The sequence below is a fragment of the Myxocyprinus asiaticus genome, chromosome 28 (assembly GCF_019703515.2).
Source record: "Myxocyprinus asiaticus isolate MX2 ecotype Aquarium Trade chromosome 28, UBuf_Myxa_2, whole genome shotgun sequence".
In the NCBI taxonomy this organism is placed as follows: Eukaryota; Metazoa; Chordata; class Actinopteri; order Cypriniformes; family Catostomidae; genus Myxocyprinus; species Myxocyprinus asiaticus.
This window is the reverse complement of record NC_059371.1, coordinates 20,693,239-20,712,475: the sequence shown is the minus strand read 5'-3', so window position 1 is coordinate 20,712,475 and position 19,237 is coordinate 20,693,239. Positions and strand designations below refer to the sequence as shown.

Genomic DNA, 19,237 nt, shown 5'->3' with positions numbered 1-19,237 from the left:
CATATTGTCTGGAGTTAGTGGCGGTTCTGGTTGCCATGGCGATATCCAATGTGACTCCACCTCCCCCCAATGTGACTCCACCTCCCCCCAAAATAAAAAAGGTAATTGATGACTTTTTTTTTCTTATTACAGAACTGTTTTAACACACAAGATATTTTAAAGGAATAGTTCACCCCAAAATTCTCTCATCATTTACTCACCCTCATGCCATCCCAGATATGTAAGATTTTCTTTCTTCTGCTGAACACAAGCTAAAATTTTTAGAAGAATATCTCAGCTCTGTAGGTCCATTCAATGCAAGCGAATGGGTGACCAGAACGTTGAAGCTCCAAAAATCACTAAGGCAGCATAAAAGTAAGCCATAAGACTCCAGAAAGGACTTGATCTGTTTCTCACCCTGATCTATAATGTCGCTTCTGAAGACATAGCTTTAACCACTACAGAGTCTTATGGATTACTTTTACTCTGCTCAGGAGTTTTTAGTCTAGTCATTGTTCTTAGAAAGATATTTTTATCAATGTTTTGTCAACAGAACGATCCAAAAACACTTTAAACTGCAGTACAGTCCATTGAAGAGACTGTACGTCTATCCCTCACAGCGTCGTTTTCATTCCTATTAAAAATCAAAGATGGCGCTAGCGTGAGTAAGGGCTATGCGTCTAGCTTTTTGCGCATGAACGAGTTTGGTGTGATTGGCTCCTCGTCGTGTCAAGCACTTTAAAAACGCGTCTCGAGACACATGCGTTCTGTTTTATTCGTTGCGCTGAATCTAACCTTATTAGCGCAACGTCTGTACAAATGAGCATTGTTATTACTGGTGTTAATTTATTTAGGAAAACAGTAACCCACTCCAAACATGTTTAGGTGTTGTGGGCAAAAACATGCGACATTATTTTGAAAACGATTTAATGTTCCGTTTCGACTTGATAATCATACAAACAGGGATTCAAAATGGATACCTAACTCATGAGGATGTTGACCACGAAACGACGTTCGCCAATTTTCCCACGTTTCATTGGCAAACATTCACAGTTCAGTTCAATTTCGTCACAATTCACGTGAATTTCCAAAAAAAAAAAAAAAAAAAAAAAACTTGAGGCAATTTCAAAATCTTGTCTTTAATTGTTCCGTTTCAAATGCAGCAGCACGCCTTGTTCATTGGCCATTCCATTTTCTCTGTAGAAATAATGACATTTCGCTGTAGAAGCATTACATAACTGAGGAACATCTCAGTGCACAGCAATCAAAGGGGTTTTTGATATGTGTTTGGTTTTAAGATCTACACTGTCATCTAGAGGTCACGTGTAGTAGGTGAAGCTTATTTTGATCTTTCAATATCAGATTAAACTCTGAAAGCCAGTGAGCGACTTTGCACCCAACTGCTTGACTATATTAAGGAACAACATTAATGAAATGACATTACAATAAGCTGTTTAGTATGATTAAAGCTGTAATGTATGTCCAGGATTATCTGTATGTGGGCCAACCTATTCCACCACACTCTAATCCTTTCTGTAACACAGCTGCGCACAAATACAATGTAAAAAATGAAGGCAAAGCATGAATTTGTGACTGTATGGTGTCCAAACAGGTGTGGAACAAAATGAACTGAACTGTAGTCACTTGATGAGGGTGGTCGGGGTAGGTTGAGCTTTGCACTCTCATTCTGAGCACACATTTCTCTGCTGCAATCTCAGTTCTGGATTATAGCATAGCTGCTGGACAGCAAGAGAGATGGCAGAGAAGCTGACAAGAGTATCATGGGTTATAATTGAAAGCGGATCCCGTAGTGCTCATGTTAAATCCAAAGTCAATGACAACAGCTGCAGCATCAGTGAGGGTCCGAGCATGGCTCTGCTAGAATCAGCAACTGAAAATCATTGAACAGTCATTGTGAGAGGTTATCTAGAATATTGCAAGACATTGTAGATAAAATACTGTGATCTTGTGTGATATGGGCTTACGGTTTAGATGTTTAGTCTCCTTCTTGATCCTTGGATTTTCTGTTCAAATAGATTTAAAGAATAAAAAATTAAACTGCACAAAACAAAAAAGATGGTAAAAGAGAAAAATTGTGAAAAAATTGCAGCACATTAACTACGGACATGTTTCACAAAGTGTAACAACCAGAAAGTGTCCACTTTTTTTATTTAATTTTATTTTTTATCTTAAACAGTATGTATGTGTGTTTGAGCTATATTTCTTTAAAATACAATGCCATATTTTGTTATTTAATGCAAAAAGACGTTCCTACATTTTTAAGTGTGACGTAAGTGTCCAAATATTTTTTGGGCCACTAGATATATACTATACAGTAGCCTATATTTAATAAACATGAGCAAGAACATAGCTAAACAGAACCAGTAACAAATTAGAATTTACATGTGTTGTTTTCTACATTTCAGTCACAAGTTATTTAATGTGCATTTTGTTCTTAAAGGGGTCATGACATGCCTTTAACATGTTGATTTGACTTGAGGTTCACTTATGATATTAATAAAGTTTTTCTCATATTTAGTAAAACATGATCATTTTCCACCCTCATTCTGATCCTCTGAGAAACTCTCTGTTTTGGTGCTGCTTTTCCTTTAGTCAAGTCAAGTCAAGTGGGTTTTTATTGTCATTCCTCTATGTAGCTTATATACATTGGAACAAAATGTCGTTACTCAAGGACCATGGTGCAACAGAGAACAGTACGCAAGACTACATAAAGTACAATACACAACAGAGTTCATAAATACACAGAACAGAACAATAGATACCTAGGACAATAAATATTCAGGGCAATAAATACACAGAAATGAGCTATAGACTGTAAAAAGACTTCAAGACTTGACAGTAAACACCCACTGTTGTTATTGGCTCTCTGCTCTTGACTGACCTGCCATCTCACTGCTCACCTATACTGGGTAGGCTATGGAAGTGATCAGGTAAAGTAGGCATTGATGTGTTGTTGTGGAGGCGGTCAGATGCAAATGTCTACCACAGTGTGACATCACAATGTGGAGGAAGTAGAGAACGAGTCGTTTTGGCAGCTTGGTTTTAACAAATGCTCTTTTTGCAGTGAGAAGGAAGTTTTCAGTTCTGAAACTTACAGTATGTTTTTATAGTACAATGACCTCTTATATGACAAAAGATCAAGAAAAAATGTATATCTCATGTCATGACCCCTTTAAATTGACCAAACACCATGAGTGCTCCAGAATTTTTTATTTTTTTGTCCACTGATTATTAACAGTAATGTCTGTAAATGCGATGAATTGACTGAACAGTATAGGGCTTTTTATCATTGGATACAAACAAAACACTGTGAGAAATGTGGACATTGGGATTGCGAGTGCAAGATACAGACAAAACCCTGTGTGACATGAGCATCAGATATGGATCCAGGACTACGAGGCGTGTGGGTTGAGGCGATTAGGTAGAGACCAAACACTATGAGGCATCTGAGTGTTATCTACAAGCCACCTGGAATTGCTTTTGAAGATGCTGGTACTGACCAAACACTATGAGGCGGGTGTGAGTGTTGGTTGTTCCCAAAGGGTTTTGTACTGTGCAGCGGTACATTGAGCCGTTGAGCTCAGATGTGACTCTATCCAGAACCAGTACTTTCCCAAATCTCTCCTCACTACCATCCAGCAGTGGTCCTCCCACACGTGTCCATGTGAACAGAGGCTCTGGAAACACTTCATTCTGTAACAGGCAGAAAACCCCAAAATATGCAAACACTTAAAAAACATCAAGCAACAACCATAACATGATGTTTTATCCCCAGGCTGACTTGCAGAATAAATATTAAAATCACAAACATATCTAAAATATTTATGAGTTGCTAGGGGGACCTCTTCTTAATATTTTATATTCATTTACTAAACACCATTGGCAGTATTCTTTTGCACATATTTTATACTCAAAGCGAATTTTAAACACTCTTCAAAAGAAACTCTCCAGGGCATTTAAGGTGTAATAATAACATTTAAAACATCAAAAGAAGTGTAATTATTTTTGTTCAACAACATTTCTAAAAGATATTTCTGTGTATTACAATTGTTAAACATTAGCTTTGCAAAAACCATGAAACAGCATGGCATGCATTCAAATTGGAGTTATTTTACTCATACAAAAATATGAAACACTGGTACTTGGAAGCTGCAAATATGCACACTGTCACTGCACCCCTTCATATTTTAGCAACATTGACTTTGATGATTGTACCGCTTTGGGTCCCATTTGGAATCCTTCCACTTTGAAGCGGACTGTGTCTCCTACTTTCGCTTTGCTTGGTGTCACAGACAGTTTTGGGCCTTTCGGAGCAGCTTGGAAACAATGAGAAAGGGTTGTCATTTATGTCATAGGAGTGTGAGTCAAGGTATTAAATTATTTCATTACATAATTGCATCATTCTTAAATATACATACAGTGGGGTTAAAAAGTCTGAGTTCACTTTGAAAATATGGTATTCAAAATTTAATTTAAGCATGGAAATACACAGAAAGTTTTTAGATTTTGAAAAATCTAAAACAAAGAAATGTTATGATGTCAAATTAATAAAAAAAGATTTAAGCTAATGCATTATTTCTAGGTCAGTAATTAAATAAGCAAATTTGTGAAAATGACCATGATGCCTTGCTTCCATTGAAACACAAGTTGCTCATTAAAATGTTCTCAAATCATGCTGGGATAACATGGATCATTAAGTTTTGCACAAACTTGTGGAGTTCATGTCAGCTCAAGAGAATAATGTCATTAAAGTAAAAGGGTGACATGCTAAATACTAAGAAATACTGAAATTCTTGTAAAATTTTAATGCAACATTTCACTCAAATTGTTATGTCGATAATATAATTTGTAGGTCAATCCATTAAGAATTATAATTGAATTAATTATGTGACTTGCTAATTAATTAATCAAATTAATAGTATATATAAATATTTGCTAAGAAAGGCCTGCAAATAAAGATAATTAAATACAACTAATACATAACTAATACATAATAAACAAATAATTATAAATGTAATATTTATATAATAAATATACAGGTGCATCTCAATAAATTAGAATGTCGTGGAAAAGTTCATTTATTTCAGTAATTCAACTCAAATTGTGAAACTCGTGTATTAAATAAATTCAGTGCACACAGACTGAAGTAGTTTAAGTCTTTGGTTCTTTTAATTGTGATGATTTTGGCTCACATTTAACAAAAACCCACCAATTCACTATCTCAAAAAATTAGAATACATCATAAGACCAATTAAAAAAAACATTTTTAGTGAATTGTTGGCCTTCTGGAAAGTATGTTAATTTACTGTATATGTACTCAGTACTTGGTAGGGGCTCCTTTTGCTTTAATTACTGCCTCAATTCGGCGTGGCATGGAGGTGATCAGTTTGTGGCACTGCTGAGGTGGTATGGAAGCCCAGGTTTCTTTGACAGTGGCCTTCAGCTCATCTGCATTTTTTGGTCTCTTGTTTCTCATTTTCCTCTTGACAATACCACACAGATTCTCTATGGGGTTCAGGTCTGGGGAGTTTGCTGGCCAGTCAATCACACCAACACCATGGTCATTTAACCAACTTTTGGTGCTTTTGGCAGTGTGGGCAGGTGCCAAATCCTGCTGGAAAATGAAATCAGCATCTTTAAAAAGCTGGTCAGCAGAAGGAAGCATGAAGTGCTCCAAAATTTCTTGGTAAACGGGTGCAGTGACTTTGGTTTTCAAAAAACACAATGGGCCAACACCAGCAGGTGACATTGCACCCCAAATCATCACAGACTGTGGAAACTTAACACTGGACTTCAAGCAACTTGGGCTATGAGCTTCTCCACCCTTCCTCCAGACTCTAGGACCTTGGTTTCCAAATGAAATACAAAACTTGCTCTCATCTGAAAAGAGGACTTTGGACCACTGGGCAACAGTCCAGTTCTTCTTCTCCTTAGCCCAGGTAAGACGCCTCTGACGTTGTCTGTGGTTCAGGAGTGGCTTAACAAGAGGAATACGACAACTGTAGCCAAATTCCTTGACATGTCTGTGTGTGGTGGCTCTTGATGCCTTGACCCCAGCCTTAGTCCATTCCTTGTGAAGTTCACCCAAATTCTTGAATCAATTTTGCTTGACAATCATAAGGCTGCGGTTCTCTCGGTTGGTTGTGCATCTTTTTCTTCCACACTTTTTCCTTCCACTCAACTTTCTGTTAACATGCTTGGATACAGCACTCTGTGAACAGCCAGCTTCTTTGGCAATGAATGTTTGTGGCTTACCCTCCTTGTGAAGGGTGTCAATGATTGTCTTCTGGACAACTGTCAGATCAGCAGTCTTCCCCATGATTGTGTAGCCTAGTGAACCAAACTGAGAGACCATTTTGAAGGCTCAGGAAACCTTTGCAGGTGTTTTGAGTTGATTAGCTGATTGGCATGTCACCATATTCTAATTTTTTGAGATAGTGAATTGGTGGGTTTTTGTTAAATGTGAGCCAAAATCATCACAATTAAAAGAACCAAAGACTTAAACTACTTCAGTCTGTGTGCATTGAATTTATTTAATTCACGAGTTTCACAATTTGAGTTGAATTACTGAAATAAATGAACTTTTCCATGACATTCTAATTTATTGAGATGCACCTGTAATATCTGAGATGGACATACATTGCATTATTGTGGCAGACAAGTAAAGCATTAATGAGACAATACAAAAAGTGGCTTTACAATCAATATATTGTTTGTTTTATTCCGATATCATTACACAAGCCTATATAGTCAACAGCAATCAAGGGTAACACTTTACAATTAGTTCCATTTGTTAACATTAGTTAACATGAACTAATGATAAACAATACGTTTTAAGCATCATCTTGGTTAATGTTAACCTCAACATATACTAATGCATTTTTTTATCAGTAGTATTTGTTACCATTAGTTAATGCACTATGAACTAACAATGAACAATTCTAATTTTATTAATACCAACAAAGATTAATAAATGCTGGAATAAATATATTGTTCATTGTTTGTTCATGATACCTAATGCATTAACTAATGTTAACAAATGGAACCTTATTGTAAAGTGTAACCCAATCGGGAGTTGGTCAGTCTGTTTTGTTTTGAGGTTTGATGAGGTGCACGGCCTGCCCCCTGTTGACACGGCTTGTAAAAACAAAATTACATGTACTTCAAGCAAAAATGCTCTGATTGTAGGAAAAAACTTACTTTTAGTACGGAATTTACATACGGGTCTGGGAGCATGATTAATAGCGTTACATTTTTTTAACGCATTCGTTTTTATACATGTATAATTAATCACAATAAATGAATGTGTTAAATCCACAACCCTCATATAATACCAATTCCGAAAAAGTTGGGACAGTATTGAAAATTCCAAAAAAAAAAAAAAAAAAAGGATTATTTGTAATTCTATTCACCATGTGTTATACTGAAAGCACTACAACAACACATTATAGATGTTTTTTTTTGTGTGTGTTTTTTTTTAATATACACTTATTTCAAAACTGAGGATTTCAACACACTCCAAAAATGTTGGGACAGTGAGTCAAGTGTTTACCACTGTGTAACATCACCATTTTCCTTTGTAAACCTTTGTCAGTCAACACCATTTGCCACTGCATACACTGATGCAAGTTTGGGCTTTACTATGCAAAGCGGAAGCCATACACCAACACTGTCCGGAAGTGCAGCCGACTTCTCTGGGCTCGGTCCATTTTGAGATGGAAAGCAGAAAAGTTTTTTTTTTTTTTTTTTTTTTTTAAAGGACCATCCAAGTTGTTATCAGCATCAGGTCCAAAAGCAAGTGTCTGTCATGGTATTGGGGTGTACAGAAAAATGTGTACATATTTTGGGACAATATATACTGCCATCCAGATGCCTTCTATTCCAGGGATGTCCCTGTATTTTCTAGCATGACAATGCCAAACCACATACTGCCTGGATTACAAGTGCATGGCTGAGTAAGCAGAGTGCGGGTGCCTGCAGTCCTGACCTGTCTCCAATTGAGAATGTATGACGCATTATGAAGTGCAAAATACGTCAATGAAGGCCCCATAAAACTGTGCAGCGGAGGACCTACATAATGAATGAATGGGTGAAAATTCAGCTTACTTGTGTCTGGTGTCTTCAGTGCCCAAACGCTTAATAAGTGTTATTAGAAGACATGGTGATGTTAGACAGTGGTAAACACTACACTGTCCCAACTGGAGCATGTTGTAATCATCTGAATTGAAATGAGCAGTGGCGGATTTAGGCATGGGCAACATGGGCAGTTGCCCAGGGCGGCATGTTGAAGCGGGTTTCGCCCAGGGCGCCATACAAGCTAGAACCGCTACTGAAAAGGAGTATATATTTTCAACTACAAAAAAAAAATAAAAAATTCACTTGCTAAAACATCATGTAATGTGTTGTTGTAGAGCTTTCAATATGGCAAAGGGTGAATATAATTTACAAATAACTACTTTTTGTTTTTATTAGCATTTTCCATACTGTCCAATCTTTTTTGGAATTGGGGTTGAAGCAGTTTGTCAAGTGGACTCATACATTTAACTTATACCCCACTGAATATTTACATATAAACTGACATACATTTAATATATATGAGCAAGAACTGAATCTAAGCTGACACTCACAGAGTGTAACTTCTGCCTTCATGGGCATGGAAAGGGCAGGGTGCTTGACTTCACAGCTGAACAGAGCCTCATTGTCCAGTTGTGGGTTCAGGTGCCAGGTGAGCAGAGCTTGGACTTCCATAGTACCATCATGAAGTTCAGACTGAGTATGGTTGAAAAAGTACAATGGGCTCGAGCTGAGCACCCAGCGGGGGAATTCTCTACTGATCACAGTCTCTGGGATGACCTCAGTGGTGGGACTAGGTTCCTCCTGACCAGGGGCTCTAGATGTGGAGCTGCGCTGGGGCCTGTCCTTATCCAGACGCACCGGTTCACTGTTAGGGCCAAGGAAAGACAGGGACTTCTGCACTTTTGTTTCGTCCAGTTCTCGGCTGATAAGTGGCTGGTTATCTTTGGCTGCCAGCAAGCCTCTGCTTTCTACTTTCTCAGAAGATGTGGAAGCATGCACTTCAATAAGTTCTCCATCCCTCTTAAAGTACACCTGAGTTTGGAGACAACACAGAAAACAAAATCTGTAACTAAGGTATCGAAATGAATGACATTCATCTGTATTCATATAACCTCTGCTTTGCGCATGTCTGCCATTAGAGAATTATTAGAGTTTTAAATTAGGCCTTGTGTTTTTAATATACTAACCATGGGGGTAGGTTTTCCTCCAGTTACAATGCAAACAAGCGTGAAGTTTTGAGCCTCGTAGCGACTGAATTGAGCTGGCTGATTTGCAGCAATGACAGATATAGATTTTGGAGGAGCTACGAAGAACAAAGAAAATGAAAACTCATTATAAATGTATAGCTTCGCTGCAGCATTTCAAAGGGATATGGAGAGATGATAGCGCAGCATTCACAGCGATTATTACTATCTTCCCCTCAAGGGCACATTTATGTCTCAGACCAAAGGATCCTCATATAATGAGCTTTCACTTTATAAGCAAACAAGTGCATTAGTTAAGCAAGATCTATTTCACAATGGAAAAGTTAATAAGTGAACTCTCACTTATATCTCACTCACATGTCATGGCATATTACATCCTTTAGATTAATTTACCAGTGTGAGCAGAGGGAATTTGTCTCAGTGCCCTCCTGACTATTCACAGATTTTATGGGCATGTGTGTACATGTACAGACAAAAAAACAAAATCAAACAACAACTAAAAAAAACATACCAGGGACGTGTTTGGAATGAAAGCAGTAAGCTATTAAGCACAGGCTTTGCATTACAGTAATTTTACCACAGTTTAGGGGTGTTCTTAGACACAATGCAAAACTTTTGTAAAGCGGTAGCAACTGCAATATGATAAAAGACACCAATGTTCAAAAAATAGTTACATTTATTGTACAATTCTTCCACCAAGTAATATAAGTTCATAATCCTAACTGTTTGCAGTTGCCAAGTAACATTGCAATTTTTTGGAATTTTACTTTAGTATGCACGTTCACATGTGTGCATTTATAGTAACTTTAAAATGTATTCAAACACCTCACAACTGACCGGCAGTGTATATATAAAACCTGAACTTACACATGACGTTAAGTGTGATACTCCCAGATGCCAGGACCACCTTCTCTCTAGATGCCCTGTCATAAATTCCCACGTGACATTCATAAGGTCCATCATCTTCCATTTGAACCTCAGGAAGCCTGGGAACATTGAGGAACAATCTGTCTAAACACATAACAGCAGCCATAAAAACAGCATGGCGTGTGCTGAGAGAAAAGCCAGATAATATCCACCATAAGGTGAACTCCTCTGGATATAACTATCACCTGACAGTAGACTGGTAAACAAGGTCCTCTCTTCTGCGGAAATCCTCCATGTGAGAAAAATTGGTGTTGTACATGGCATCATAGGTAAAAATTTTCTGTTTTGAGGTACCACCCTCCGTCACCTGCAAAAACAATGACAATATACAACCATGCACTTAACTGAGTTGAAAGAAATAATTCATACAATTATGATGATGTTTTCTGATTGAATGTTTGATGTTTTGTCATAATGTGTCCTGTATATCACCTAAGATATTTTGAAAATTAATAAATATATTAACTGCCAACTATGACAGTAGTTCTCAACTTGTGGGTTGTGACCCAAAAAAGGTTGCAGGTCTGTTCTGATTGAGCTGAGAATAGTAGGGAAAACAATGCTAAATACAAATAACAAAATCAGATCATACAGCTTTGCATAGATAGGCACAGTTATAGCAAAATAAAAAGGCTAAACAACTTTAAACAGAGAGGAGAGTCCAATCAAACAGTATTTTGGCACAAAGTCAACTGTCTCTTGGTTATATGGCTAATACAAATGCTATATTTGACCCAGAATTTGTTTCATGTGTTAGGCACATGAATCATGTGTAAATGTCACTTCTGCTGCTGATTATCCATTTACAAATTCTCAGTTTTCATATTCAGCCAAGGCAGTGTCTGAAAACGTTTCTATTAAGGAGCAATTTTTACCCATATATTTTTAAGGGCATTTTTAACCTTTATGATAGGCCTAGAATAGAATAGAATAGAACAGAATAGAATAGAATAGAATATGTCAAATTTTAGGTAACATAAGATCAGAGCAATGCATTACAGAGGCATTTTTGCCCTAAGCCCTGGTTAATTTCTGACCCTGATTCTATGTCATGTTAAAAATGTTTGGCATATTGTTGGGCTTATGCAGTTAATGGTAATATTTATCAAATTTCACAGTTGATTTTACGGACCAATTTGTTACTTTTTTTTTACTATAAACAATTTTGGTACTGTGTTGGGTCGCCGTTTGATGTATGCAAAATCTTGGTCCTTAAGCAAAAGCATTTGAAACCCAACGGTCTATGACATGAGGGGTTGATTATATTAGTATGGAACTTTTGTGCGAATTCTTGTAGAGGGGTAGAGAAGAAGTAAAGCTGATCATTTATAATTTCCTCAAATAAGTAATCAAATGAACACGTGCATAACATTACAATGAACATGATGTGACATAAATTGGTTTTATGGAAATTGTTTGGCATTCTGATAATGTGTTAAATTAAATGTTGTATCTGGTGGCTCATCAGGCCTGACATACTCATGCCTCTGTGTGACAACAAGATAAAAATAGCTTGTCCTAAAATGACTGAGCCATGCACTCTTAATCCTGAATTTATTTTCATATTTTTGACAGCTTCTGTTCTCGCGTCAGTTTGACAAAAAAAAAAAAAAAAGCAACAAGGAAAAAGTTTGACAACACAAAACTAGTATACGGATAACAAATGATCTATATTTACAGGATCCCGATAAACAAGGCGCAGCATGCGAAGATGCAAAGCTCTGAGCCCACTTACCCGAAACCACACTATCTCTCTAAGGTTGCCATCAGTCCTGAAATTGCACTTCAAAGTCACTGTGTCCCCCATAACCACAGGAGGGAGAGGCTCAATAGTGACTGTTAAATAACCTGGAAAAAAGAGCAAAATCACTTCCAGAATGCTTTATTGGATACTCAAATTGTACAGCCCTCCCTTACAATCTCGTGCAAATTACCAGCATTACTATGCTCTCCTCATTTCTAAGACCATTACTCTAAGTCATAAGCTAGTGAAACATTGCTTTGAAGAACCTGAAATTTTACCAGCATCTGACAGGAAACACTGTTGAATCAAATCCCTCTGTATTCAGAACAACAAATGACAGCAGCCATGTCTTGCTGAGTACTGCAATTCCATTGAAACAGTCACCATGTACCGAGCAGGCATCAGTGTGGGAGGCAATCGGCCTATAATCTGTCACAAATTCACTGACCTACAAAATCCCGCTGCTCCGCCGTATTGGCTTTTTAATTGTGACGTCAGCAAATGGATTATGTTTTCTGTTTTTTCTTCTTTGCCTAATCCATGGCATTTTTTCCCCATCAACCAAGTGATTCTGCAGGCCGCCCCACATGCAGTGCAGGGCAGTGGGTTGTCCTGTGACCCTCAGGCACTTAGCTCTTCATGCCATCATTTACTGAGAAATTACCACAGAGTATACTTTAAGCTTATGTGGAGAACGTGTATTTTTGAAATACAGGGTTTATGACAGTCCCGGACAACATAAGCACATTTCATAGACCGCAATAATCTTGGAAATCATGAAAAATCAATCATTGGTCAAATGACAGACTTGGCAGGGAGCGTTTCAAAGGCATTTCAAAGGTGATGTGCTGGGATTATTTGGGTCACTTAGATGTATTCTGTGATTTATTTGATTATGTAATCACACACTGGTGAAAGCATATCAAAGGTTATTTTGTAATACAAAATTCTGTGTGGGCTAAGAAGAAAGGCCACCATTTGTGTTATCTACAGGGTTCCAAAACTTTTTGACTAATGAATTTCCATGACTTTGTCATGATTTTTCCAGTCAGTCATGATTACTTTTTACTATTACAATTTTTTTTTAATCATTTAATTCAGATTACACTAAAAAAATAAGCACTTTCTAGTCAATAACATATTTTAGAGCCAAGCATAACTAAAAATGTATATTCACTTTAGAGATTTCCATGACTTAAGTTAAGGTTTAATTAATTCTGTTTTGTTTTCCAGGCCTGGAAATCGTAATTGTAATATTTCTTGATATTTCCAGGTTTTCCATGACCGTGGGAACCCTGTATCTATGAAGAATCAAGTTAAAGATCAAGCCATGATGCATAATTCAAACAATTACGAAACCTCCCAAGGAGTTACCTGAGTTACATGATAACGTCAGTTAAACAATGCTGACTATTGGGCAATGGCCTTTGTCCCAAACTGCTATAAATATTTATAATGGCTTAATTTACCCCAGTGTAATACAATGATGTCACTTTTTCACTAGGGCTGAAACGATTAGTCGACGTTATCGACAACGTCGACAATAAAAAATTGTCGACAAAAATTTTCGTTGTCGAATAGTCGTTTGATCTTAACGTAACATAAGAGCAGCACTGCAGTTCGCACCTGACTGAGGAGAGGAAGAATTACACATCTCACAGTCCAGATGCACTCTAAACTTTCCAAACAGCTTCAGGTGATGTAGATCACAAAATATGAGGGAATTATAATGCAAAAATACAAAATAAGTAAATACAGAAGCACTCTCGTTGTGGAATAAATGGAGCTGGAGCTGACGCTCCGCTGAAGCAAAACTTGCGTGTCGAGATGTCTTTAAAGGAAACACCCCTGCGTTACATCTTTAATGCAGTTATATTTAATGCGTTATAGCTTTATTAAAGTTCAAATAATACAGAAGCAGATCATGTAAATAACTACAAACTCCAAAACTGGCATTTCTCTGTGTGGTCAGCGCCTCTTCTATGAGTTGCACGAATGTCCCGATCTAAGGGGGAGAGACTGTAACTGCACCCGGCTGATGCACACAGTCGTGGGGATGTTCATCCCTCAAGCGCACACTTAATGCAGCTAGATTATAACGTGATGGCAACTTACTGAATCATAATATATGTCACTGTGCATTTCTTATCGTGAAGAAAGTTGGCAAAACGCAGCTTTATTAATAAGAGAGAGTTTGTTTTTTGTGAGTTAAAGATGGATTGAAGTGAACAGAAAGGTGAGAGAGGGTAGTCTTCACCCCATTATACACTGCAACAAAAGACATTTTTGATTTGTTTTTGTTTTGGCTTGTTTTCCAATATAAATATCTAAAACTCCTTTAAAACATCGTACATTTACTTTAGCAGCTATACTGCAGAAGAATTTTTTTTATTTTTTTATCTGAGAATGTTGAATTTAATATTAAAAATACAAATATTTTAAAATATCTAAAAATCCTTTAAGAAAAGATGCATTCACCTGAGAAGCAGCATATAAGGTATTTAGACTTGCTTTTAGAGAATAGATCTTGAATATAAGTATATTTTGTCTTAACTGCACTCGCAGAAGTATAACTTAGTGAAAAAATACACTTATATACAAAATACACTTATATTTAAGATACATTCTCTAAAAGCAAATCTAAATATCTTATATGTTGCTTCTCAAGTAAATGTATCTTGTTTTAAGCATTTTTAGACAATTTTAAATGGAAAAAAAGACAAATACACTTGATAACAATAGGATTTTTTTGTAGTGAAATTTTTACTGAATTAAACATAATAAAAAGTATTTTTTCCCTTTAATTCAGTGAATGTCATTTAGAGATATTTTTAAAAGATGATTTTGTCCTCTTTATTGTTAGTAAGCAGGTTTAATACAACATTTTATGTCAGGGCACAAGCTGAATAGTCGGTTTAGAGCTAATGATTAATCGTTGCAATAATCGCCCGAATAGTTCTCGCCTCCTGCTTTCCATTGGTGTGTTACACTGGTGCCGAAATCCGGGAAGGAGGAGGGATGCGCCGTAGTAGAGTTCTCGCCGCTACCATCCACCCCAACGGAGCAGCCGTGGCCATCCGCCGGAGGACGGAGGAACCCAGCCGCCTGGAAGCGGAGGAACGGCCGCCAACCGCGAGGGGAGGAGGGGCTCCCAAACAATCGCCTGGAGCGGTTACCGCTGCCAGGGGAGGGGGAGACCCCTACCGTCCATCAAAAACACGGCGGGGCGTTCCATCCGCCAGGGGCCGGAGGACTACCTCCGATCCACCTGGGGAGGCGCGGCTGTCGTCCACTAGAGGGTGGAAGAGTGGCCGAGGACCGGACAACGGCGTATCGGAAAACCGGCAAGTAAATTATTATTTTTCTCTCTCTCCTACTGCCGCTCCATGTTGGCCTTTTCCCTATCTTTATAAATGTTTTGTTAATTTGGCACAATCGCCGTTACGGCGTGTAGGTGCCACCTTTTTTTTTTTTTTTTTGTTTCCCTCCCCTTGTCCTCTCCCCTGATCCAGGTAGACGGGGATGACCTGCCGGCAGACGGGGCGCAAGGGAAAGGTTGGGGGGATGTACGTCATGCCGGTGCCTCCCCGGCCTAAGAGAAGGGGGCTGGAATGTGGCAAGGCGGAGGGCGGGGCCGGGTCGTGATTCCGCACACCCGGCCCCTAATTGGGCTGATTAGCCCGAGAGGGATAAAGGCCGACTGGAGACGGCAGTGCGGCAGAGAGAGAGAGTTACGGACACCTCTGTCTGTCTGTCTGTCTGTCTGTCTGTCTGTCTGTCTGTCTGTCTGTCTGTCTGTCTGTCTGTCTGTCTGTCTGTCTGTCTTCATTAAATCATTATTTATATCGTTAAGCCAGTTCTCGCATCCTCCTTTCCATTTACCCTGTTACAGGTGTATACCACATTTATGTTATATAAAGAAATAGTGCTAATAAACGTGCCACTTTCACAATGCCTGTGTACTTCTAATATGATCTGACCACTGAAATCTCTCTATGCATGTATAGACATTAGTGAAAGAGAAAAAAAAAAACTCTACACACCCACAAACACAAAGAAAAGCACAGTACATTACATAGTATCATACATTTGTTTGCTCTATACTGTATTATTGCTTTATTGTTTTGCAATGAACTTGCAATCATTAGACAACTGTACTTAGTTTAGGAGGCAAGCCACTTCAACTCAGAATCCATGCAAACTATTTACAGTACAGCATTCCAATACTCCTGATGGTTGTAAAAATAGAACAGGGACATGCAGGATAGTGTAGTTTATTGAAGACTAGTTTGTGCTTGCATAAAGACAGGAGCAAATGATGAAGATGTGCCTTAGGTGGTTTGGACTAGATACTAAAATCTTTGAAGTATAAAGTTAATACATAAATGAATTGAGGGCAAAGTGTTAGTGCAGTTGGTAACTGAAGTGTCTCTTGTCTTACAGAAAATGCATAAATGAATTAATCATATTTAAAGCTATTTTCTACGCATATTCTCAGTTCTATAAACAGCTGTTAATCTGCATACAGGTGACTGGCTCAGACTGCTGTCCCTGAGAGTGCTCATATACATGACGACAAACAGAAATTAAAGTAAAACTTACCAATGACGAAATCCAGGAGATCAGCACACAGGAGCAAAGATAAAGTGATAATACTCATCTCTTTTATTTTCTAATTTTAATATCAGACAAAAGCGCGGTAATGTCAGTATTCCATTATAATGTTATGGTATATATCATCCTCCGTACAAAGTAGAAATATTGGGGAACTCGTCGCAATTCTCTCGGTAAGTTTTCATCGTGTTCTTCTAACGGCGGAGCAGCAGCAGCAGCATCGCTGTGGGTTCAGTCGGCGGAGATTATCAAAGCAACAGATCTGAATGAATTCATTCTCTCTCGTGCGCGTGCGCGCTACCTCCCTTGAGCGCGCGCTGTCATTAACTCTCACTGGCACTCATATGCACTCTCAGTTAAGAGAGACCGGGGCTAGTTGTCACAGGGGGAAGCTGTCTCAAGAGCTATATCTCTGTAATGTTTTATACCTGTAAGGTTTTTAGGCAAAAGTCAGTTTACTCGAATGTGTTTTATCTAGTAGTACTTTTGAATGTTGGTTTGAAACACCTAGCTCAAAACCATCTTAAAGGTGCACTGATTATTCCCCCCAGATTATTCCAGTGTTGTCCTATTTTTGCCACAGCTGTTGGGTAAACAAGAGAACACAATACAACCATACTTGTATACATTTAGACATGGGTCAACTATATAATTGAAGATAGATTCTAACTGAAATGTTGATGTTTTTAGGACCAATTTAGGAATTTTCCCATAAATGTCAGTTTTGGGCAAGTTGTCAGATTTTTATTGGGCCAAGTTGTCACGTGTTTTAAATGTTAAATAAATGTCTACAATTCATTACAATATTTGTTGGTTAAAACAAAGGGCATGTTGTAACACTATTGGTGCATGTTGTCACAAAAGGAAATTGGAAACACTGGAAATTACTTTTCTTGTTGTTAAGACTTTAAGTTTTATGCCAATACAGAAATTGCCTTTCAAAAATGGACCTATATAACCTCCAACAAGCACTGACAAACTGACAGTGAAGGACAAGTCAATTGTTTGTATTGACTTACAGTATTTACTAGGGTTGGTGTGAAAATCATCATTTGTGTTTATTGCAAAATTTACCAATGTTTTTGTTTAGCTAGCCAAATGGATGAATTCTAATTTTTAGGCATCCATCCATACAAACACACACACACACACACACACGCACACACGCACGCAGGGTTGGGAGGATTACTTTTGAAATGTATTCCACTACAGATTACAGAATACATGCTGTAAAATGTAATTTGTAACATTCCGTTAGATTACTCAAGGTCAGTAACATATTCTAAATACTTTGGATTACTTCTTCAGCACTGGAAGATTTTTCACTTGTTTTGACTATAAAAACTCTGCCAGTACAGTAAGACCAAATACAAATGTTAAAAATACATTCTCTGAAAAACCTAAATATCTTACGCAGTGTTGTTTTTAAAACAAGATAAATCAAATTGATCTTGTTTTAAGGAGTTTTAGATATTTTTACAGGAAAACAATACAAAACTTATTATCAAGAATATGCCGCACCGCACATGACATTTAGATATGCCTCAGTGTATTATGATCACAGTGGATCAGGTCAGACATCTTTAATAAAAACCCCTAACATACATGCTTTCATTCAAATCAGGCTATTTTTTTTATTTATTTTTATCTTTCTCAGTTTGGTATGTGAAAACCATGCAGGTGGATGTTTTTTGTGTGTTTTTTTTTTTTTGTTTGTTTTTTTTGTGAATGTGAAAAAAATGAAAACTAGGCAGCACAACCCATCTAAAACATCACGTCATTGCACTCTAAAAAAGTACTTTTATTGCCACATCCTCCACAATCAGAGAGGTAGTTTAACATTGTGCTTGTATTTAAGCGTTACAAAAGGAGGGGCATTATCTTGATCAAGTCCTTCAATTAACTATAATGATTGTCTTGATTTCCCACTAGACACAAAGCAATCATGCATCTCTAATTAGAAACCTTTGATGTAAGCATGCTTTACAGCCCCTCACCATAATTTGGGCTATTTATACTATCTTACCACACCACAAAAGAAATGTACTTACATAGAGAAAAAATATAATCCACAAAGTAAAGCAAACTGGGTTGCAGAAAAGTAAATGAGATTCTCTTCTGCAAACCTTAAGCTTATTCAATAATGGCCTGGCTTGATTCATTTTATTTGAGCATAAACAAATAATTCCTGTAATTTATTTGATAGTTATTTTTCTAGTGCAATGAGAACAGCACAAATTAATAGATTAAATGAGCACAAGTCCTGCTTACAAAAACCTCCACCATAAATTCCCCCACAGAACGATGAGCGACTGCTAGACAGCTCTTTAAATCCTGACAGGTCAGTTTTACTCCATGTCTGCCAGAAATGTGATTTGGTATCCACTTCACGTACTACTGGTGTCACAACTCGCATATATTTACCGCTGCCTGAGCTGCATCACACTGCGTTTGCTGATATGTTTACTGTGAGAGCTGGCAGTGGCTGCCCAGAGATAAAAGGATGAAAATATTCTCAGATTCAACATATAATATTACTGTGCAATATTAATTTACTGCAGGTCTTTGCACACAATGTCGTTTCAAAACCATTTAAAGTTGACTCAATGCAATATTAAATACATTTAAATAAAAAATGAAATAGTAATGGAAAAACTGCAGCAAACGTCTA

General features: G+C 37.6%; 1 protein-coding gene across 2 annotated transcripts; it reads right to left on the bottom strand.

Moving 5' to 3' along the window:
- Nucleotides 1–1,074: 1,074 nt before the first annotated feature.
- LOC127419475 (immunoglobulin superfamily member 21-like) lies at nucleotides 1,075–16,788 on the bottom strand. Of its 2 annotated transcripts, none has more exons than XM_051660891.1 (10): nucleotides 16,555–16,788; nucleotides 11,944–12,056; nucleotides 10,394–10,515; nucleotides 10,149–10,267; nucleotides 9,264–9,379; nucleotides 8,628–9,108; nucleotides 4,216–4,316; nucleotides 3,501–3,693; nucleotides 1,965–2,003; nucleotides 1,075–1,870 (listed from the first exon to the last, which is right to left on the bottom strand). In XM_051660891.1, the coding sequence occupies exons 1-10, from the start codon at nucleotides 16,610–16,612 to the stop codon at nucleotides 1,794–1,796; spliced, it is 1,419 nt and encodes a 472-aa protein (XP_051516851.1). In that variant the 5' UTR covers nucleotides 16,613–16,788; the 3' UTR covers nucleotides 1,075–1,793. The 2 variants fall into 2 exon arrangements, with proteins under 2 accessions (XP_051516851.1, XP_051516852.1); XM_051660892.1 differs by lacking the exon at nucleotides 16,555–16,788 and adding an exon at nucleotides 12,231–12,347.
- Between the last annotated feature and the right edge of the window lie 2,449 nt (nucleotides 16,789–19,237).